Source organism: Lepidochelys kempii, chromosome 27 (genome assembly GCF_965140285.1).
Source record: "Lepidochelys kempii isolate rLepKem1 chromosome 27, rLepKem1.hap1, whole genome shotgun sequence".
In the NCBI taxonomy this organism is placed as follows: Eukaryota; Metazoa; Chordata; order Testudines; family Cheloniidae; genus Lepidochelys; species Lepidochelys kempii.
The window spans coordinates 11,865,978-11,889,315 of NC_136406.1; the positions used below are offsets into that span (position 1 = coordinate 11,865,978).

Here is a 23,338-nt window from a genome sequence, read left to right on the forward strand (position 1 = left end):
TTGGAAATGGGACCCAAGTGCACCTTAAAGGCACAGGAACCAGAAGACAAAAAGAACCTCTATTGTCATTTTTTTAAAAAATCGCATGAGTTTTAAGTGGATCTCATGATATTTTCAGGCCTGACTCACAATTTTTGAACATTTGGGGCTTAATGGTTTCACAGAACCAAAGTGAGAGGGACTTGCCCAGAATAGGGTCCCACTTTATCCATCCCCTGCCCTCATTCCTAGCTGGCTAGGTAAGTGCTTAGGTAAGTGCAAACTATCTGAGCACCCTCTAATTAGTAATGGAGTTTATTTAATTCTCCCAGCATCCTTATGAGGTAGAGAAGCATTATGCCCAGAGTAGATTAAGTGACTTGTCCAAGGTCACACAGGGGGTTGGTGGCTGAGTTGGGAATTAGACCCAGATCTTTCGACTCCCTGCCCAGTGCATCATCAGCCAGAGCATCTCTCCTCAGAGAGGGGTCATCTATGGTCCTGGCTTGGGCCCACCTCTGTCACTACCACCAGCTGGGCTGTGCATGTGGGGAGAAGGTTCTGTGATCTTTGCTTCTGGGATGGGTGAGGGGACTGGGCAAATAGGGTGGGTGCAGATGGGAACTGGGAAATACAGGGTGGCAGGTGTCTAGAGAGAACGGTACCATAAGTTGAATTAAGGGACATGACAGAGGACACAGCAACGGAAAAGGTGACATCCTGACCCTGTTAAGTCAAATGGAAGTTCTAACAGTGATGGCATGGGGGCTTGGATTTCACCTGGTATATGTGCTGGTGGTGGGAAGAATGGACTAAGGGTTACTGGCTCAGGCAGATTGGTAGAGAAGGATCTGGGGCTAGGGGTGAATGGAGAATGCCTTGAGAGGGGTGAGTAGGAGAGAGCATGGATGGAAGAGGCATGCGAAGAGGCAGACGGTAGGAGGAATCTTCTCTTGGTTGGGGGTGAGACTGGGGACGCAGAGCTTGGGGAGGGGCCGCGGTGGCAGATGATCTGATGTAGGGTCGCAGCAGGGACTGGGACACGATTAAGGGGATCTGAGAAATCAGATCTCGGTTGTAGCCTGGAAGTCTGGGACAGGGAATGGAACAGGGCGGTCTGAAGAGAGCAGAGGGAGGAGAGGGCACCACTGGGGGGGGATTTTGTTTGAGGCACAGAGTGGGGGGCTGGTGGGTTTAGGAGCTGACGGGGTGCAGCGAATAACAGAGCGTCAATAAAGGGTCGGGGGTGTGGCTCGGTCGGGGTCGTGCGCTTCAATCCACCACACCCCAGCCCCCCCTTTGCCCTCCCCACCTGCCTGAATGAATTCCATCAGTCGCCTGACGCGAGGCTTGCTGGAGCTCATTACTGCACATGTGAGATTGAGCCAGGGGCCAATTTCTCGCTCCTCGGGGAGCTGTAAACAGCAGAAAGGAAGTTGTCCGAGTCCCTCTCACCACAGCAATGTGAACTTCAGGCTCCTTTCCAGACCTTACTGTTAATATTTTTCCTTCTGCAATAACCATAAATCGGTTTCGTTTCCTGGGGGAGGTGGGAGCTTATTACACAGCCATTCCCACACATCAAGACCACCTTGCTGAGTCTCCTCCTAGCCCCCCCACCTCTCCCAAACAGGGCTCTGAATCCGGGGAAGAGAAACAGGAGGCAAGGATGCCACGACCCCCACTTGGAACCTTGCAGGTGGTATTGTCACCCTGAAACTTGGGACAAAGGCAATCCAGCTCATGGCCTAACCCAACCCACCCACCCCTGGCCTCTCAAAGACTCCCACCCCCTTCCTAGGGGATTAAGGGGAAGCAAGTTAAAATAATGAACCGACTGCAGTTATTCACCATTTTGTTATTTGCCGTGCCAGGAGGAAGGTGCAAGCGGAGGGGAGTAACACATCTATAATCCTGGGCTTCACCACAACACCCACCAAAGAGAGGGAACTGGGGCAGCTGAAAATAAAATCACCTGCATTCAAGACTCCTATTACAACCCTGGGAGCAGGGCTGCGTACATGCTTCTGTGGGTAGTGTGGGAAAGTGGGTAGTGTAGTCCCCCCCCAACCTGTGTGTATAGATCCACACCCCAACTCTGCAAACACATGCGCAGTCCTACCGCCACGTGCTTATAAACACACTCTGCACCAAGCACTGCCTTTATTTGAAGGGCATATTGTCTGCCATGGGGCCCGTGGCTTTTACTAAAGCCCCTTTAGGCATGGTAGTTGCTGAGCATTGGGAATCTGGCCCGTATTTAGGTGTCTAAATGGGAGCAGAAAGCCACTGAAAATCTGGCCCTAGGTTCTTTGGAAAACTGGACCATAACAAATACTAAACTTTGCCCTTTCTGTCTTTATCAGGTTAGTTCTGGGCTCATTGACCTCAATGGGGTCCTTGCTGGTCAAAGCACCTGGCACATCTAAAAGATGCCCCAAAATAATAATTTTGGTTGTGTCTATGTACGCTCCTTTTTCTTAGCTAAAGACCAGCTGGAAGGTGTTTTGGGGGCAGGAAAAATGTTTTCTTCGTTCTTTCTTTCTTCTTTTTTAAAGCATTAGAAATCCAGGTCTTGTCTGCATTGGAAGATGCTTTGGGGATCAGCTAACTAGTGAAACTGTGAGCGCACACAAGACTGAAACCTGAGGGCAGTATCTTCGGTCAGATGCTGATACTGGTATGATCTCTGTAGCCCTTCTGTCCAATGAACTATTGGGAGAAAAGAAGTCTTTGTTAAAGAGTCCTCAACCCAGCTGCTTTAATTTAGGCGTGAGTTCCCACAGTACACATCTGACAAGCCCAGGACATCCTCTCTCCAAATCAATGAAGATCAGACTTCATTCTTCTGATATTTCTAAGGTTAAAAATCAAGCAGGGGAAAAAAACTAAAACAAACCCCCACCTTTAAAAACTCTCTTAAATCCCTTTTTCTTTCATAAACATGGTAGGGAAAGAGTGCGATTCCCACTATTTAAAAATCATTTGAAGGCCACCTTTCACTAATTTACCCCAATAACACGACCATCATCCTCACTGCGGCAAATGAGGCACAGACTGCTAAGGCAACTTGACTGGCGTCTCAGAATAAACTCAGCGGTAGAACAGCAATTAAAATCCAGGTTTCAGAGTAGCAGCCGTGTTAGTCTGTATTTGCAAGAAGAAAAGGAGTACTTGTGGCACCTTAGAGACTAACCAATTTATTTGAGCATAAGCTTTCGTGAGCTAAATCCTGGTGTTCCCAAGTCATCCGGAGCAAAAAACGTGATCTTGAGACACAGTCCAAGCAACACGAACACAAAGTCCAGCAAACACATACACACAGTCCCAAATTCCTGTGCGACACACACGTGAGGACACACGCCTACACACACACAGTGTGAAACACCAACGTACTCACACGTGCATGCTAACAATCACAACTACACGATCACACGCCAGTGAAGGCAAAAGCAATCCCACACTAAATACATCCACGACACAGCAGCGCTGTATGCTGCTTATTCACGGCTGAACAATACACCCGGCTATTTGCCCACACAAGCACATGTTCATTCACGGACATACAAACACAACCTTTTGATCCTGGGCCATGTCAGCCATCCACCCAAACGCCCACTGCTGACACCAATCACAGCAAAAGGACTAACTGGGTGGTTGAATTACAGGAATATTTATTCATTGTAAGAATTTCTAATTGGCATTACTCCTATTACAGAGAAACCCGAGGGGCCGGGATAATAACAGGTATTAACAAGAGGAACGTGCTGTCTTTGTACAACAAAACATTATAAAAAGCAACAAAAATCTCCAAGATCATTAACTTTGGCTTATTTTTTTCCTTGGTACTTTTGTCTCAGAACAAGAAGGTGAAGTGTCCCTAAGTCCTTCTTTGCATACTGAACGCTTCTCGCGTCAGCATGGAATTTGGTGATGCACCGAGGGGCTTCTCCTACATGGCCATTAGGACCTGAGCACTTAGCAATATTGCTCTGGCGATAAGAAAGAGATTTCTGAGCTCAGGAGCTCCTGCTCTGCACACTGAATTGCACCCGGTTAAATGAAAGCGTGACTTTAAACCGATTTAGTTTAAGTTGTGCAAAAACCAAATGTGGCCGCTCATCAATCTGTTTAAATCTAATGTGTAGCGGTTTAATTTTTACCAGTAAATTTAACAACGCAAGTAAAACTGGAAGCCAGGTTTAAGCTGAGCTGAGGGTATGTTTACACTATAGCCACGAAAACAGCTCAGCTTTGAAATGGATTTTAATTAAACCAGTGCCACTTGTGTGTAGACGGGCCATAAATCCAAAGTCGTCCCAATGTCAGTGGATTTGCACATTCAGGCGAACTCCATTGGACTGCACTGGGATTTACGCCAGGGTGGCTGGGCTCAGAGTCTGGAACAAATTCTCCAAACTGGTGGGTTTTGCATGCGCAGTTGCCAGCTAAGGCCATCCGCATTTGATGCCTTGTGGAAATGGTTCTTTCTTTGAATGGGTCTTTCTGCCTGGTCTACAGAGAGATTGGCATGAACACAGACTCTTCAGGGCTTAAAAATTCATCCTCCACTGAGCCGCCTCCTCCTCCTGACACCCCCCTCCCCTGCTTCTGCCTCTGACACTTTTCACTGTGTCCCACTGGGATGGGGCAAGCAGAGGACTATAGTTTGCTGGGTGAGACGGAGGCTGTTACTCAAGCAGGAGCCGCCGTGGCTACCACTGCTGAATCCCTCCCTGCCAAAGTGCCCGTCCTCCCATGCCCACAGGAGCCATCACGCTGCATTGAGCCTTCCCCCTCACACAGACGCCATCTCCCCCACTTCCTGATGCCACAATGCTCCCTGAGCCTTTCTCCATATCAGGGAGGCATCCCTTACACCTCACAGTCTCTCTTCCCCTCCTCCACTAGAGATTCCCCAGCCCCACCTCTTCGGCCAGGCTCTCTAGCTGCCCCATCCTTTCCTGCTCTCTTTGCAGAGCAGGCCGGATCTTTCCTTGTTCCCACACTGTGCCCTAAATAACCCCTGAGTTCTCCCTTGTTCCCACTGCAGGCAGGCCGCCCCTGAGCAGATGACCCTCCCTGACTTGCTTGGCAGGCCATTTATTTTTTTTTGTCCTCTCTTCCTGCAAGGGCCAGGCTTTTGCAGGTGGGGTGGGGATGTAAATGCGAGCCTTGCTTTAAATTAACCCTTTCACCCCAAAGGGAAGGAACACAATGTTTCTCCCGTGTGACTCCTAAGGATTTACGGGGGGTGAATTATTTGGAGATCTGTGATTAACGAGGATGCTTTTGTTCTGTTCTCTGCTTTTAGGATTCACAGTGCAAATAATATGATCAAATATTGCTTTGTGGTACTGAGTAACTTCTTTTTTAAGAAGCTGGAAGAACATTAACTCGTAGAGTCCTCCTTAGCCATCAGAACATATACATCACTCCTCAGAGAGAAATAGCACAGGGTCTGTGTGGTTGCAGGGGGAGCAGGATGGAAAAATGCTAACCTGCAGCACAGGAGAGCTGGGTTTATTTCCCCTGTTCTTCCATAAACTTTCTCTCTGATTTGACACAAGTCATTTATTCTCCCCGGATCTCACTTTCCCCATCTGTAAAGTGGGAATAATAGCACTTCCCTGCCTTAAAGAGTGGGAGGTGATCAGATAAGAACATAAGAATGGCCCTACTGGCTCAGACCAAGGGTCCATCTAGCCCAGTGTCCCGTCTTCCGACAGTGGCCAGTGCCAGGTGCCCCAGAGGGAATGAACAGACCAGGTAACCATCAAGTGATCCATCCCCTGTCGCCTATTCCCAGCTTCTGGCAAACAGAGGCTAGGGACACCATTCCTGCACAGATACCACAGTGATGGGAACAATATAAGTATCTCAAAAAGAAAAGGAGGACTTGTGGCACCTTAGAGACTAACCAATTTATTTGAGCATAAACTTTCGATGAAGTGAGCTGTAGCTCATGAAAGCTCATGCTCAAATAAATTGGTTAGTCTCTAAGGTGCCACAAGTCCTCCTTTTCTTTTTGTGAATACAGACTAACACGACTGCTACTCTGAAACCTGTCATAAGTACCTCAGACTTTGACTTTCAGTGTGTACTTTGCAAATCCCAGCCAAAACCCCAATCTAATCCTGTTCTCATGCAAGTTTCCGTGCGCTTCAAAAATGGAGAGAATCCAAAATATTGGAGCTGGTTGAAAATCTTCAGCTAAAGTTTCGTTCCAATGTTTTGCAGGAAATTTTAAAGCAAAACCTGAGAATGTCTATTTCATTCTGATTCAAATACAAATGTTCCTTTTGATGCTCATAGAAATTTTCAATTTGTTTCGGTTTTCAGCAATGGAAACAAAAATTGCCATCTCAAATGAAGCTAAATGAATATTTTTGTTCCGAAATTTCCCTTGAAAATGAAAATAAAATTTCACCGAAAAAACTAAATTTTCCTGGGATAACTTTCAGTTTTGAGGAAAACCTCATCTTCCGGTGGGAACCAATAGTTCGAAAAATGTAAACCAGCTTGACAACATAGCTGTGAGTCTGCAGATTCTGTGGCCTGAGGTCAGACTAGATGATCATAATGGTCCCTTCTGACTGTAGTATCTATGAATTTGCTTTTCAGAGTTCTCTGCAAGGCATTTTTGTCTGGAACACAACACAGGGATGTTACGACTACGATCACCTTCCACATATATAAGGCAACTCAAAAATTAAAGCTGTTTCTCCATGTACAATATCTAAGCACCCCTGGGGCCTGTGAAGAATACCTGATTTCTTACATGATGCTTCAGTGCCTGAATACAAAAAATGAGTGGTAAGGTCACTATTAACATATTTTTAAAAAATCCCTTGCCTGCATTACTAACAACACCATATAGATGGTTAAAGATAACATCCGTCTGACTCAAATGTGCCTTTTTTATTGTTTCTCGTCTTTCATTGCTTGTTTATCTTTCTCCCAGTTTGACCTAGATGGGTAAGTTTCAGTTTTTGCTTCTCATGCATTAGCCCAATGCTGCTGGCCAAGCATTTTGCAAGTGGCTTGTTATCTGGGGACACCTTAAAGGGGCTTGATTTTCAGAAAGAGCCGAGCACCCACCCTCTGACAATCAGCCCCCTTTTTAAGGTGCCCTCACTTGGGTACCTGAAGTCACTAGTCACGTCTGAAAACCATAGCCATTGTGTTTACATTTTCAGCGCCAAAGCAGGAAGGTTTTGATCCAATCCCTCCCGTTTCCATTGTCATTTTTTTTTTGGCTTAAAATATTTGGGACATTTCTACTCATATTAAGTTTTCTAAAACTTAAAAAAATATACATCTAAACGGGCAACATTTTTCGGAAACGGGGGTCTAAATGATCCGTTCCTAAGTCCATATTTTGGCACCTGGTTAAGTGGCCTGATTTTCAGAGGTGCTCTTCTCTCACTGACCTCATAGGGAGCTGCTTGCTGAGTGCTCACCCCTAAATCAGGCCATTTAATTACATGCCTACATATGGTCATCATGGGTGTCTGGTTTTCCAAAGCATCTTAGGTGACCTAGAAGCTCAAGCCCCACTGAAAGGGCATGTACTCCTAAATCAATCAAAAGTATGATGGTAGCTGGACATTTTTGTAAATCCTGTTCGAGAAGCCCAATTCTTAGCAACTCCCCCACCCCCATATTTTAAAGCATAATGGGTGAAATTTATAGCACTTAAAGGAGTTAAGTGCTTAACTTCCACTGACATTCAGTGGGATTTGGGTGCCATCTAATAACTATGGGTACCTTTGAAAATTTCAACCTGTCCCTTTAAAAAGGCCTGAAGTTTCATCCTGGATCTAATCTCTCTGCTTTCATCAGTTTCTCATGGCCATTCAACACTGCCATCATCATCATCATCATTGTTAAAAAAAAAAAAGTGTGCATATGTCAATTTCCCTCTGTAAGGCCAGAATCAAGGTTATTGTAACAAATACAAGGCTGGTAACATAAAATTCAATCTGCAACACAGAGCCATGAGCAAACGGATCTTTGCCACAACACTGTCCATCAGGAAGACGCTGAGAGGCCAGTCAGTTCATTGGCGCTGAATGGCACTGGTTATAACACTTATCATAGCTTTGTGGAAGAACGGGTAACAGCTAGACCCCATGCTAAGGCAGCGTTGAACAGAAGCCCTTGATGAGAAAGCCAAGGTCTCCTGCTCTTCAGCACTGTAATCCACTTCACACTTAGAAACATTTAGCAGTGAGTAAAACAAGACAATATTATTTACAATTAATTCTTAGTTGTCTCATTTGGTTTTTTTTCCCCCCTTCTTCCTCATTTAATAACAAGGTTTCTGGCGGAGCTGGGAGGCAAACAGCAGGTCCTTCACTTATGTAGCTCAGTCTCTCAGATTTCCCTTTTCAGGGACAAGTTCGGCCCCTTTGGAGCTCCCCCAGAATTGGAGCAGAGATGAACGTGGCCCATAGACTTCATTTCATCTGTGAACTCATGACCATCACCAAAACTCAGCTACTGCAGGCCCTGTTCTTGACCTCCTTCCTCTGACAGCGCTCCCACTGCTTTCCAAGGCAATGCTGTCTGAGCAAGGAGACTAGAGTCAGGCCGTTAATGAATTAGCAGCTCTATGGATATACGCCGTGGACTTGCTGGCTTGAGGACTGGAGGAAGAGGCCAGACCAGAGGCAGAAAAGGAGGAAGGGTGAGGGGCTCCCCTTCCCACCCCAGTTCTGCTACAATTCTTCACTAGCTACCAGTCAAATGAGATTTGATCCTGTGTTGTGAGGGCAGAAGCAGGGTATATTCTAGAACTGGAGACATTTGAGGCCGGATTCTTACTTGCATTGAATAGTAGAGCGGGTGAGGAATTTTCCAAAGAAACTTTTTTTCTCCACTGGAAAACGCTGATTTTTTGAAATGGAAACTTTTTTTTTTTTTGCAGGAAAGGGTCAATTTTGACAAAAGTTTCCTACCCCAAATTGGGGGGGGGAGGGTGTCAAAATTGTCAATGTTTTATTTTGACATTTTCAACATGAAAAATCATAGTTTTCCAGTTCAAAGTAGCTTTTTGCTTAAAAAATTAAGCTAATTCTAGTACCCCCCCCATTAAAAAAAAACCTTCAAATGGTCAAAATTAAAACAAAATGCTTCAAAATGATCGAAACGAAATATTTCGACCTGAACTGAATTTCTTTTGCCAGATTTTTTGATGTGCCCCCAACACCATCTTTCCCCCAAACCCATTTTCACCCATCTTTCCCCCGCCTCCAACACCATCTTTCCCCCAAACCCATTTCCGAGCCTGGGAAAAACTCCATTGAACACACTCCCCCACGCCCTGTTCCTTTAGACAGGTTGCTGCAGCTGCCTCTCTACCATCCGGGTCTTCCCTGGAAGCCTCAAAATACCCAAAGGAGCCTGTTCTTGGGATGTCTCCAGCTTTGCAGAGACCGAGAGGTTCAGATAATACAGTGAAGACAGCTGAGCTTCTGGGCGCTCTTCCAAATCACCCTCCGACCCTTTCGAGCCTTATCCGTACCAGCTCAGATACTGCGGTAATGATCACGGTCTATGAGCCCATATAGAATAGAATCAACTCCATCACTAACATCGCCCAGACCCACTTTCCCCTTGCTCATCGGCCGCTAATGCAGCAGCGTGATTACGTTATAGCCCACAGTGGGTGGATCACTGGTCCGAGGAAGGGCACAGAGCCTTTCTCCTAGTGTCTCACCAGTACAATACATGATGGGTCTGGGATGACAGCTTGAGTCAGGGGCCTTGCAGCTGGCCCAGATCTCCATGGCAGCACCGGGCTTGCAGCGTGATGGATGGCAATTGTTTCCTGCTTTTCCAGGCACCATTAGCCGTTTGCTATTCTCCACTAGAATTTGGTGGCTCTAACAAGGGTGATGTCTGCCTTGGAGAGATCAGTGCCTGGGAAGGTGCTGGCTATTGACCGCTGAGCATCCAAGGCGGGCAAACGACATTATTCCACAGGTGACTAGATTGTTTCTTAACGTGTCAGGCAGCCTGGCTGCTAATGACCAAGGCAAACTCTTCCGAGCCTGAGGCATGTGCGTGTTGTGGAGGCATGTGGATCTCTGTCTCCAACATGCACGCTGTATGTTTCATGATTCACAGTGTAGATTTTGCCTGCTGGAAACAAAGTCCTCCCACCCCTCACCGCTCCCAAAGACAGTGCAGAGGCACAAATGTGTGTTTCTATGGAGGAAGCCCTTTTTTCCCCCATGATGCATCCTTGGGTAGCTCCTTCTAATGATATCCCTCTGCTCCCCACCCTCCCTCCCAATTCCCTGTTAATAACATCTTCACTCAACCATTAGCCTTGAAATACACCCTCTTCTCTCTAAATTCAGCTGGGTCCATCCTTCCTGGCTTGGCAGATGCAATTCAAAGGGGGAGTAACTGGTGATCTGGGGCAAATAGGAAGGGGTGGATATTGTGGGGGGTGGGGTAGAGGAAGATCCTCAGAGGGGGAGTGGAAGAGGGGGAACGAAGCAGACAGAGAAAGAAAGAGGAGAGACCTGAGAGAGCAAACGCGGTCATTGTTGCAGCTACTGAAGAAGTGTTGTTGGGGTTGGGGGGGGGGCACAAGAGATTGTTCTGCTCACACAGGATGTGCCGAAGCCGTCAAGCACTCCTAGGTCCCAGCCAGACTGAAGGAGGCCACAGCTCCCGTTTGCCTTGGCTATATCCCTTCTGCTTTCGCATCAGCCTGTCTGCCGGAGAAAGGGGGATAGAAAAAAGGGGACAATACTGAAAATAAGAGGTCAGTGCATACAGGATTGTTCGTAAATAGCAGGGGGCCCAGGCTGGAACCCCATTTCCTTCACATCTTCTTGCCGGCTGGTATCTCTGTGGGGTCGCAGAGGGGCTGGCTGGGGAGCGCCTCTCCCACCCCGCCCTTCACACCGGCGACGTGGCAGTCGACTCGCTGTACAAGCTCTCCACAATGTCTCCCCGCTGGATTCGGCGCAGGGCGGAATACAGGGCGTCCATGGTGGCGCTGTCCTTGCTGGACCAGTCGGAGAGCAGGGCCCGGACAGGGCACTCCTCCTGCGTGAAGGAGTCTATGTGATCCTCCTTGTAGCCCAGCTCCCCCGCCAGATGACGCCAGGTGTCCTCGGGGGAGCTGTTGAGCAGCTTCTCCACCTCCTCTTGCTTGTTAGGAGGCAGGCTGGTGTAGAGGTTCCCGTCTCCTTTCAGAGCTGTGCAGGGAAGAGAAGGAACAGAGCAGGGTGACTGCAGCCTTTGGGAGATGAAGCTGAACCAGAAGGGGTCAGAAAGCCCAGGAGAGTCCCAGGATTGGGGGGGCTGGCAGCTTCCCAAGACAAACCGGGGGATGCCTATGGCCTGTATCCTCCTGTGTATTATTTCCCCAGTCTGGGCTTGCAGCATCACCCCACTGTTCCAGTCCTGGGCTCCCCTCTGTCCCAACCTGTCCAGCCACTCCTACCCCAATCCTGACCCGCAGCTCCCCTTCCCCACAATGCCATGTCTGACCCTCCCAGCTCCACCAGTGCACCCCAGCCCCGGTCCCACCCTCGCCCGGCTTGGTGGATAAACCTTACCCTGCACCTGGGCGGTCTGTGTCGGTGGCTGTTGGTCGTGGAGGCTCTGGCTGTCCACGGAGATCCCGCTGTCGCTGTGAAGCTTCTCTCCTTCCGGAGAGGGGGGCTGGTTCACAGGGCGGTTGTTGGCGCCTTGTTTGTTCTCTTTGCAACTGCTCCACCTGCAGAAGGGGCCAGCGGAGGGGAATGAAACAGCCAAAATCCAGCCACATCCGCCAGCCTCTTACCTGGATCTCACTGTGAGTCAGCCAGAGTCGCAGAGCCTCATTCTCCCTGCCCTGCCCCTCTGTGCCCTGTCTGCCTTGGCACTGCTGCTATAAATGTTGATACGAGGGCAAAGCAGCAGAGAGCCAGACCCGCCGTCCTTAGAGATCCAGGCTCCAGCATCCTGATAGTGATTACTAGGTTGTATTGCAGTCACACCTAGGAGCCCTAGTAACGGATCAAGACCCCCCTACAGGGTGCTGTACAATCCCAGAACAAAGAGACTGTCCTTGCCTCAAAGGGCTTGCCATCTAAGTCTCAGCTAGGGATAAATGAGGATCAAGGGTATGGCTACACTCCCAACGGCACGGTGACCGGGCTGCAGCCGTAGTGTAGACACTTCCTACGCGATAGCGTAGACACTTCCTGCGTGGGTTTGTCCCACGATGTAGTTAATACACCTCTCCGAGAGGTGGTACTTAGGTCAACGGAAGGATTCTTCTGCCAACCTATCCACATCTACAGTCTACGCTACGTCGCACAGGGCACAAAATGTTTCACAGCCCTGAGGGATGTAGCTAGGCCGACCCAACTTTTAAGCATAGGGCTAGCTCTTCCACTGAAATCAGTAGTGTTACAGAGGTGAGTGTGGCCACTGAGTCAGGCTGCATGAGTCCACTGTGATTAGGACAGGACTGGTTTAGTTTGCTTGGCGGCCTAGGTTTAGCCAGGCTGACTAAAAAGCCAGCATTCGTCCTTCAGGGGAGAATTACTGCATTGCTCCTGATGTCGATAGGCCAAACTCTCCAACAGTGTAAATTGGCACCGCTCCACTGAATTCAGTGCCAATTTGCACCACCGGAGACCTGCGTTTCCTGTAAACATAAACTTTCCTTTAGACATACAAATATTTTTTTAACGAACATGAAAACCAGTCTGCGTGCATTTATGCACTGGAGTCTGTGCACGTATGGGACCGTGTGCATACTGTTAGCCAATGTATAGGTGATATGTATTGCATACCGTATTATGTAGTATCCATCATATTAATATCATATACATTACATTATATATGAATGTTAGCACTGAGTTGTATTAGGGTCAGGCTTGCCCACGCGCGATATCTCCCACAATACCTTGCAAAGCTAGATATAGCATAAATCCTGTCAAAATCAAGAGACATGAGTGCTCTGCTCTGGTACAAAGTAGAGACTGTTTTCATGGCGTGGAATGGAGTGCTTTGTTCAAAAGGAGCTAAGGGGCACACCCTGGTACCAGGACAAACAGGTAAAAATGCTGATGGGTGAATTTTAGTCTTGGGTGTCATATTGAATGCTTTTAACTTGTAAATGGGTCTACTATAAAAATAGCTAGTTTGGGGGGGCACAATCTTAGAAGCAAACCCACTGTTTGTAAGCACTTGCTGCGAGAAGCAGCTTCCCAGAGGGAGCGGTACATAAACATCCTTTCTGTATCGTACGACTTTGTCTTTAGACAATAAACTTGGCTGAGGCTGGTCATAAGGTTGTCCTGCCTTGACTGCAGGGGACTGGACTAGAAGACCTCTTGAGGTCCCTTCCAGTCTTACAGGTCTATGATTTGAGCTCTTTAATGTTTTTAATGATGGACCACGAGTGTAGAGCTAATCAAATGGCTGCATTCTGATCAATAATACATCTGTGATTGTGTGGGCTCATATAAATGCACGTCAAACCGGGGGTCCACGCACGTAAATGCATGTGTTTATATGCTTTGGTGTGCACGTGGAAATGCCTGTGAAACAGCATGTGGGCCTGTGTGTATGTGTGAATCACTGCACCGAGCGATATGCAAAGGCACATGGGATTGTGTGCAGACATGCAACGGAATGTGAATGCAGTGACTCGGTACACACAGGTAGTTGGGTGAGAATATGCACATATGAACCGTGTGGGGTGCATGTGTGAACACGCTTGTGGGTGTGCACATGGGAATGTCTTTGGGGGGGGTGCACCTCTGCTGGCATCACTGATTAGTCAATTGGAGTTTTCTTAGCAGAGAATTCAGCCTCCTCCCTGGGAATAACAGTGATTAGGGATTATTTCCAGCACGTTGGTATGTGGAGAAATCGTAGCCTCTGTTCAAACACTGAACCAGCTGCAACCTGCATAGGCACCAGGTGCAACTCCCAGCACAAAGCGGGTGAGAGGGTGCAAGACACTGAAAGTGATGCAGTTGCAGAATGTGTCGGAGTTACAAGCACCCCCCAAAGGGAAATGAGCGAGCTAAAGAAAGAACAAGGTAGGTGAGAGAGACCATATAGGGCCCAATTCTCCATTGCTCTGCACTGCAGGGCATGTGAGTGCCCAACTCCCCTTGGCCTTCCATAGGAGACGAGTGCCCAACTCCCAAATGTGCCCCTCCGGTGCTGTCATTTATACCGGTGCGAAGTGTAAATCGAAGCCAAATCTGATAACTCCATTATCACCAAAGGTCCCAAGACGGCCAGATGCTGCTAGAGAAAGCTGCCCGATGCGGCAGTAATGGCCCTGGGCCTCAGTCTGAGGCCGGCAGCCTCCCCCACTCCTGGAGCCCTCCCTCCGTTCCTAGAATCCATCAGGACATTGGCCCCTGCCTACCTTTTGAAAGCAATGTAGGCCACTAGCCCCGCCACCACGGCTGCCAGGACGGAGCAGTAGACAGGGATGAGGTTATCGGCAGGGCCGCGGCTCACGACTGGCTGGGAGCTACCCAGGACGGTGGTGACTGTATCTGCTAGAGTGCTGGCAATGCCTTTGGTATCGTACGGGTCTTTGGTGAACGGCACGGGGCTGCCAGAGCCCAGCAGGGTTGGGGTCCAGCGCGGGTGAAGATCTGCCAAGGGGAATAAAAACGAGTTAGCAATTCACCCCGCCTCCCTTTTGCCTCTCGAGCGCTCAGTAATGGCTGCGACTAGTCTAGGCACCCTAGGGAAGGGGGAGGCGAGGCATAACGCCTCCAGAGGTGCCGGGCAGTGAGACTTGCCACCCTTTGGGAGGCTGTAGCCAGCACACGCCCACTGAAGCCGTGCTGGCTCCCAGGGGAGGAGCCAAGACGAGGCCCCGCCCCTCCTCACACAGACACACCCCTCTGGCACCCTTAACAGGGTTAGCCATCTCTCCACACCATGCCACATGGACGGGTGAGCGCTATGAAAACAGCTACTGCACAGTCCCCACTGTTGACTCTCTCTAGTGGGGCTCAAAATGAGAGTAGCCAATGCTCAAATAAATTGGTTAGTCTCTAAGTCCTCCTTTCCTTTATCTCAGGGGTAACTAAACCTGCCCAAAGACTGTCGGGACTTCCTGGCAGAGGTGGGCTCACATGGGAAGCCCACAGCCTAACCCCCCCACCCCGAATTCTGCAGCCAGAACCCATTTCTAACCACTGTCTGCTAACCCTAAACATGGCACACCCTCGGTGTGAATTGTGTCTCCCATTCCTCCTTCTCATTAGTCCGTCTCATTAGCTCCAGCAGGCCAGTGTCACATATCCCTGCAGGTAGCAGCCTTTGTATGCTGGCATGAAATTCCAGAGAGAGCTGAATCTTTTCCATACCCTTTCTCCACCCTGGGACGGCTGACCCTGCCTGGAGCCAGCTCAGAGCCATCTTTGCCCTTTGCTCTTTACCAGTTTTTGTTTATTGGAGGCTTTTTTCCTGATGGTCAAGGACTGTGGGGCTTTGACCTGTCGTTCTCTAAAGGGCATGAAATTTGGAGCACCAACCAAATCGAAAAGGGCAAAGGGTTTCAGAAACGCAGCGCTGCTGTCAAATACCAACACTCATCAGCAAAGCAGATGCATCCCACTTGGATGTACTAGGACCAGACAGCAGCAATCAGAGCTTTGGGGACTGCAGACCGTGTAGATGAAGCTAGGCAAGGGGGGAAGCACGTCAGGGAAGAGATCAAAAGCAGGGCAGGCAGCTGTGATGCTCATTTGAGCACGGTTTGCAGTAACCTGATCGCCTCCCTCCTAGGGAAGGGTCACCACTGAGGAAGGCTGAATGCAGTGAAGAAGCAAGCAGTCGGAAGGTCTAACAGAACGCGCGGAGCAGTGCAGATTCTTAGCAAGAGCGTGGGACAGTCTATGGAGCACGGTTCGTCCAATGGCCATCGCCGTATAGCATGTGCACAGGAAGCTGTTCGCTCATCACTGAGATGAGGCCGCTTTTTAGTGGCCTGAAAAGCATTCAGCTCCAACCTCAAACATACCTAAAATTAACCTTGGTTCAGGCTCAGAACTAGGGGGGTCATCCAGTGAAATGAATAGGCAGACGATGTAAAACAAACACAAGGAAGTGTTTCTTCACACATCGCAGAGGCAACCTGTGGAACTCCCTGCCAGATGATGTTGTGAAGGCCAAGACTATAACAGGGTTCAAAAAAGAACTAGATAAAGTTCCTGGAGGATCGGTCCATCAATGGCTATTAGCCAGGATGGGCAGGGATGGTGTCCTTAGCCTCTGTTTGCCATAAGCTGGGAATGGGCGACAGGGGATGGATCACTGGATGGTTCCCTGGTCGGTTCATTCCCTCTGGGGCACCTGGCACTGGCCACTGTCAGAAGACAGGATTCTGGGTTAGATGAACCTTTGCTCTGAACCAGTGTGGCTGTTCTTATGCTCTTATGTTCTTCTTATTATTTGTATTTCAGTTGCCTTGAGGCGAGAGCCCCCCACTGCAGGGCAGTGCACAGACACTTAACAAGAGACAGTCCCTGCCCCAAGGAGCTTACATCTAAAGAGACATGCCAAAGGAGAAAGAGGAAGTGACTTGCCAAAGGTCACCCAGCAGGTAAGTGGCAGAGCTGGGAATAGAAATCAGATCTGCCAATTTTCCTCACATTACCTCTCAGAATGAATTCTTTTTACAAATCGTCTATGGCAAAAATGGATTTTGTTCCGGACCTTCAGTCCCTTCCTCAGAGCTGGCTACATACAACAATACTAGCCTACAATTTATGGACGAGAGGAACCAAGAATATCCATTGCCAGGGGAACCCAGAGAAGGAATTTAGGGTATCAGATTATACTCATCCAAACACATGTCTCTTGAATAAGTAATAACTAAGGTGGGACAGGCCACCTAAAGCCACAACTATTTCAATATCAAAGAGAATGGTCCAAGAAGTTGTAACTAGAAATAAGGGGATGGTTTAAAAAAAAAAGTAATATGATGCAGGATAAATATCAAGAGAAACACCCTCAACAGTGGAATCTATGTGACTGGGTGAGAGTCTTCCAATGGATGCTCCATCCCCGGAGATATAGACATCTAGGCAGGATGACTCACTAGAAGATGCTGTCGGGAGCAATCCTGCAAGGGCAGGAGATTAAACTTCTGTGCCTGCCACTGGAGGTTTGCCGGAACACGGGGTAACATCCCATCTCCTACTCCTGGCAGATGTACCCACAGCACGTGTGATTATCGCGAACGGCCAGGCTTTTCCCTGCGCGATTTCTCACCGCAGTGCTGGCCTGGCCCGACCCTGCTTTGCTGATGAAATCTCACGAGATCGGAGCCTGAGGTGAGAGATGTTCTTTCTGCTGTTCCTCCTCTCAGCCCTACTTTCCGCCTGGAGCCCGGCTGGGTGGCAGCAGCAGTAACTGACCCGTGGGGCTGTTCGGTGGATCAGCTCCACCCAGGCAATGGAAGCCCCACGTTGCCGGGGTGCTGCACTGTGCATGTACGTCTCCTTATCCTGCACAGGAAGGATGGGCTTATGGATAGTGGTCCAAGACTCGAGAGAGGGGTTCAGTTCCTACCCCGTCTCAGACTGTCCTTTGTGAACTTGAGCCCCTCTCTCTGTGCCTCAGCTCCCCATCTGTATGATGGGGATAATACCATTTCTTCTGTCTTCCTTGTCTATTTAGGCTGTAGGCCTCAAAGCTGTTATGTGCTTAACTCCCCACTGAAATCCATGGGAGTTAGGTGCCTAAATACCTTTGCAGATCAGACCCTTAGCTCATCGGGGCAAGGAGTCTCTTACTCTGGGTCTGTACAGGGCCTAGCATAATGGGGCCCCAACCTCAATTAGGGCTCACAGTCACACTGATTTTAATACACGGGAATATTGTGCTATGCAACCTGTAGACACAGCTATTGCACGGCAAACACAGGACAGCCATCCGGCAGTCTCAGCAACATGCATGGAGTCAGGCATGGAGCTAGGGTCGTCCCTTGCTAACATCGAGGTGTTCCTGTTTCACCTGGATCCCCTCCCTCCAGCTCAATGGCACGAGTCACTAAGAGTCAGTGAGCAGCGGCGTTCCCAGTTTGTTCTCTTCCCCTCTGTGCCCAGATGCTCCTAGCCTCCATGCATGCCCCGTTGCTCTGGGACACACCCTGTCCTTTCAGCTCCGGAGGGGAGGAAAATGTTTGCCTATTGGCTGGTTCCCCGTCTTCAGCCAAGAACCGCACCTAGGCATGCCTGGTGAAGAAAATGTGTCTCATCTTGTGCCTGTGAAGCAGGGAGGGTCCTACCCGTTTGTTGCTGGGGAAAAGGCAGGAAAAGTCACAGGGAGGTTATGAAAGGTGGCGGGGGGGAGAGCAGGACAGGCGAAGGCAAGGCCTGGGGGCCTGTGATTTTATAGTCCTAGCAAGAAACCGTCTCCGACGCTTACAGCATCCCATTGCCAGGAGAGCGTGACCGCTGAGCTGACGCTTCGGCTTCAGTTTTAACTCTCCCTGGTGCCACCTACCCTCCCAAATCTGCTGCTTTCTCCATTGCCTGATGACCTGGCTTTTCACGCTGCCCACTACGCGAGTAGGGAGTGATCCACCTTCTGGCTCAAGCACTGACATTTGGAATGGTCCAGGCTGCAGGCTGCGGGCTCGAGCGCCAGCAGCTGGAATGGTCCACGCGGCGGCCTGGGGTTCTAGCACCAGCCGTTGGAATGGTCCACGCCGCAGCCTGGGGTTCTAGCACCAGCAGTTGGAATCGTCCACGCCGCGGCCTGGGGTTCTAGCACCAGCAGTTGGAATGGTCCACGCCGCAGCCTGGGGTTCTAGCACCAGCAGTTGGAATGTTCCACGCTGCGGCCTGGGGTTCTAGCACCAGCAGTTGGAATCGTCCATGCCGCGGCCTGGGGTTCTAGCACCAGCAGCTGGAATGGTCCACGCGGCGGCCTGGGGTTCTAGCACCAGCAGTTGGAATGGTCCATGCCGTGGCCTGGGGTTCTAGCACCAGCAGCTGGAATGGTCCACGCGGCGGCCTGGGGTTCTAGCACCAGCAGTTGGAATGGTCCATGCCGTGGCCTGGGGTTCTAAGGCCGACATCTGGAATGTTCCATGATGCCGTCCGTAGCTCTAGACCTTTGGTATCTTTCACTCTAGGCTGCTCGTCCGCTCTAAATCAGGACAGACCTCAGCAGTCCCCTTCTGGAAACTGCCTGAGTTCCTGCTCTGCCATGCCCAGCTCAGAGCGCGCCCGTGCCACACTGCCCTCTGATAGCCGTGTCAGAAACACACTGCAGATGAACCCTTGCTCCAGGAGTGATGCCTGTCCAGACCCTTTGGAAAAAAACCCTGCCCATCTGAATGCGCACACAGGCCCCTCTGCCATCCCCTCCAGAACCACGGCGCAAGAGGCACCGAGGCACCGACCCCTGCCATAGGAACAGGCTAACTAGAGTGCCACGCGGGGCCTGGCCCAAGAGCAAACCCAGATCCAGAGGTAGTTTCTCAGGCTGGCGATTGCTCCTGGCTCAGAAGAACGGCTTGTAGCAACTGGCAGCCCCCCCTACTCCGCACACCGCCCTCAGCTGGGCTGGAACAGACGGCTCCTGTGCCAACCCATGCCGCCTTTTCAGAGCAAGCCTTGGGGAGGCCTTCCTGGCTATTTTCTGCTGGGCTCTGATCCCGCCCCTCATGCCCCCAAGCATAAAATCCGGCTAACAAAGCCCACCCTTTGTGCCTTGACTTCTGGCTCCATTTATTCAACCCTGTAAAGGGATCAGCCAGAAAGGACTGCCCAGAACTCCCCCTGCCTTGCAGCGGTGAATCAGAGACGCCCATGGCACAATGGTCTCTTCTCTACTTCTGTGCTCCAGGCAGGGCAAATAACTACGTCTCCAACCAAAGGAGGAAACTGGTGCCCTCCCCCACCCCTGCCACCAGCCCATCATGCCATTCATCCTGCTAATGAGCTTTCTAAATAAAGGGCTGCCCCTTTTGGGAAATCCCCTGGGGACCAGGGCCTCGCTGTGAAGTGTCATCAGCGTGGCTGGGGCGGCAGAGGACTCAGCTTTGGGGAACAGGGGGTTACTGCCAGATGACAGAATCTGATCCTCTAACAAAGGAGTCCCTTCCCTACACAGGTGACATTTTGTGTAAACTATTACAGTGCTAATCTGCATGTAATTTGGAGTGGCTGGCACCCTGGGGGATTGAACCAGGAACCTCCAGAGCTAAAAAAACAAACCCCATAAGCTGCTGTAGTGTAAGCCCAAACGCCTTAGCTAGGGCTATACAAGACTCACCTCTTCTGGGACCTGGGACTGGTAGCTCACACCCACCGGTGGGTTACACTGGACCATAAACTTCCCAGGCCCGAGCCTACCCCTTCTCTGCCCAGAGTGCCTCGGTGGAAGTGAGGAGCTTAAAACCTTTGAGGGGGCTGAGGCAAAGTCCCAAGCTGACATTACAGCTGATCCCCAGCTGGCCCCGAGGGCTTGTTCCTTACCCTAGAGCTCAGTCCCTATCCCGGATCCCACTGACATGACACTCCAGGTCCTGAACTCAACACGGGCATTAGAAGAAGCAGCGACGGAGCAGAAGGACTGTAGCCAGCAGGCCAGAGCTTGCCATTCCCTGCAGGGCTGTGTGGATTTGCTCTGTCTCACCCACCCTGGCCTGTTTCCTCATCCTGAGATTTGATCCCAGGGGAAAATTGAACCATTGTCCCCCACTCCCGATTTCCTTATTTCCCTCTTCTTAAACACAATTCCCCAGCAAAATGCAGCCTGGCCCCGCCACCCCTCCTGTGGGGTGGCACAGCGGAGCCTCAGGAAGCAGAGAGCCCTCGTGAAACTCAGTCACTGATCCCACGTGCCAACAGGCCTGGTTCTGCCAGGCACAGAGCCTCATTGGAGCCAGCAGGCCCTGCACTAGACGGGGCTGTTGTAGGATTTTAGGGAGAGGTTGTCCCTGGGCCTTGTGCAAGGCAGGGGGGTAGGGAGAGCAGGAATCAGGGGACTTCCCCCACCCCTACATCCGCATGCACAGGCAAGGGACAATTACAGTCCCTGCACTGGGTGAAATTCCAACCCCTGTGCATGAGGCTGAAGCCGCACTGAAGTCCTGCATGATACCTAGGTCTGGTGCCGGCTCTCTGCACGGGGGTGAGATTTCAGCCTCTGGGCAGCCCATAGGGCACATATTGCTCTGAAAACAGGCAGGGTTATCGTACACTGGGCCCAGGCCCCAAGATCCCCTGTGCCATAGGAAACTCAGAGAAGGTCTGGGTCCACTCCACACCCCCAAAATGAAGCACACTAGCGCTCCTGGGGAAGTGCAGTCCCTATGCCTGTCAGCGACGAAACGCCTCAATTAATTCCCATTAGGGACCCGCTGGCTGCCAAATTCCATTTTACAGAAGGCCAGGACTGCCAGGCTCCAACTGCCACAAACAAAGCGTCTGAAGCTATTAAACGTCGGCCCTTTGCTCCAGGTTCCTGTACCTACCAGGCAGGCCGATTATTTTTAAACACGGCCAGCAGAGACCTCTGGGCATATCCCTCCCCACATGAGCCGGGCTTCACCTTGGAGCCAAGAGGCTGCCATTGCCGGGAAGTCATAGACCCCTTGGAAACACACCAGACCAACCACCAGTGCAGGGCGGATGTTTGCAAGCCACCTGGGAGCTTGAAGCAGCAGACGCAAAGCCACATGGTTAGAACATGTGCTGGCTTTTCTGGAATCTGCCCACTAAGTGTCAAACCCTGAAATGCCCAGGGCTGCAACCAAGACAGTATTGCATCCTTGATTTTCCTGCTAGCCTTGGGGGCTGCTGCTTTATTATCCTGATGTGTACGACACCACTGTCTAGAACCAGCACTCTGACCCCAGGCGTTCCAGTGGCCCCCGCCTAGGATCCACGTTGCTTTCTCTACTGTGTGTAGCAGCTTTAATCATCATGTTCAGCAATGAATTAAGCTGATGGATGATCAGTATCAGCCCCGGGGATACAGCGGAGACAGATAGTGCTTTGCATTTAGAGTACCTTTCACTGGAGGATCCCAAAGCACCATAACCAGCTGGATGCAGCACCATTATCCCCTTTATCCACAAGGGGAAACCGAGGCACAAAGACGCTACGGGAGTTGGCCAGGCTTACACTCCCCTGATCTAATCCCTGGGCCTCTCAGGTGAACAAAGATTGGCTGCCAAAGAATTTCCATATGAAAAAGCTTCCGTACGCCCATTCCCCTGCCTCTGATGCGGGAAGCAGCTGGGGTGGGCTCGGTGGTGGAGCATGCGGGAGGCGGAGCTCTCTCTGACTTGGAGGGACAGCCGCCAAGGCCGTGCAGTGGGGGCAGAGTCAGAGAACATCGTGGCTGGTTCCATTGCTCGTCTGGGATCTGTTTCTATATTGGCACGGCGACCTTGCTGGGGAAGCCAGATCTGTCTGGAGGGACAGATGGAACCATATGGAACAATCAAACCCTGCACATCCTGCTTTACCATTACATCCCGGAAAGGTGGGGAGCAGAGGTGGTCCCAATTTGCTTGGAGGCCACATTGTCTAGGGGCTGGGACTGGGAGTAAGGACTCCTGGGTTCTTTGCTCAGCTGTTTGAGCGGTGTCATAATCAAAGCAGGGGACTGGGAGCCAGGACTCCTGGGTCCTCGAATTTTGACACTGGCTCCTTGTGTGACCATCAACGTATCACTTCACCCTCCTTGTGCCTCAGTTTCCCCTTCAGTAAGGTGAGGCTAATGCTCCTGACCTACCCTTGATAAAATGCTTTGAGAGGTAGGAATGGAAGGTGTGCTGGGTGACTTATTCCTTTGACCTGAAAGTCACTAAGGGACAAATCGTGAACCCAAGGAAGTTAAGGGCCAAACTCCCATTGCCCTTTAATGGGGCTGGATTTGGTCCTAAAGTGTTAATCTGAACGACCATGATCCACGCTCCACAGAACAGGGATGCAGGGGTATATTACCTCTGCACTCGGCATCGGATATCGGGGTGCACTCCTTGATCATGACCTCGTTCTCCTCACAGATGGTGCAGGGCAGGCAGGGGTCCATGTGGTTGGCTTCATCGGAGAAGGTCCCGTCGGGGCACTCCTCGCAGACGGTGTTCTGAGTGTCCCCGCACGGGAACATCAGGCCGTAGCCCACCTCGCAGATCTCGCATTCCTTGCACTGCCCACTCCCCTCGTCCTGGTAGTAGCCGTAGGCGCATTTGCAGACGGCGTCGTCCGACTCCACGCAGGGAGCCGACATGCTCTGCAGGCCCACGCACTCTGTGCATGGCTTACATGCCTCCGTGGCGCTGACGGTGTCCGAGTAGGTCACACCTGCAATGGAGCAGAGAGAGAGCGCG

At 50.6% G+C, this 23,338-nt stretch overlaps 1 protein-coding gene across 1 annotated transcript in view; it reads right to left on the minus strand.

The window, feature by feature from the left end:
• Positions 1-10,518: 10,518 nt before the first annotated feature.
• NGFR (nerve growth factor receptor) overlaps positions 10,519-23,338 on the minus strand; it is a 35,471-nt gene continuing 22,651 nt past the window's right edge. Inside the window, exons 3-6 of the mRNA XM_073325752.1 lie at positions 22,953-23,312; positions 14,387-14,621; positions 11,565-11,725; positions 10,519-11,201 (exon numbers count right to left, since the gene is read on the minus strand). Of these exons, the coding sequence (XP_073181853.1) occupies positions 10,900-11,201; positions 11,565-11,725; positions 14,387-14,621; positions 22,953-23,312 (1,058 nt within the window). The 3' untranslated portion in view covers positions 10,519-10,899. The remainder of the gene's footprint in view (positions 11,202-11,564; positions 11,726-14,386; positions 14,622-22,952; positions 23,313-23,338) is intronic.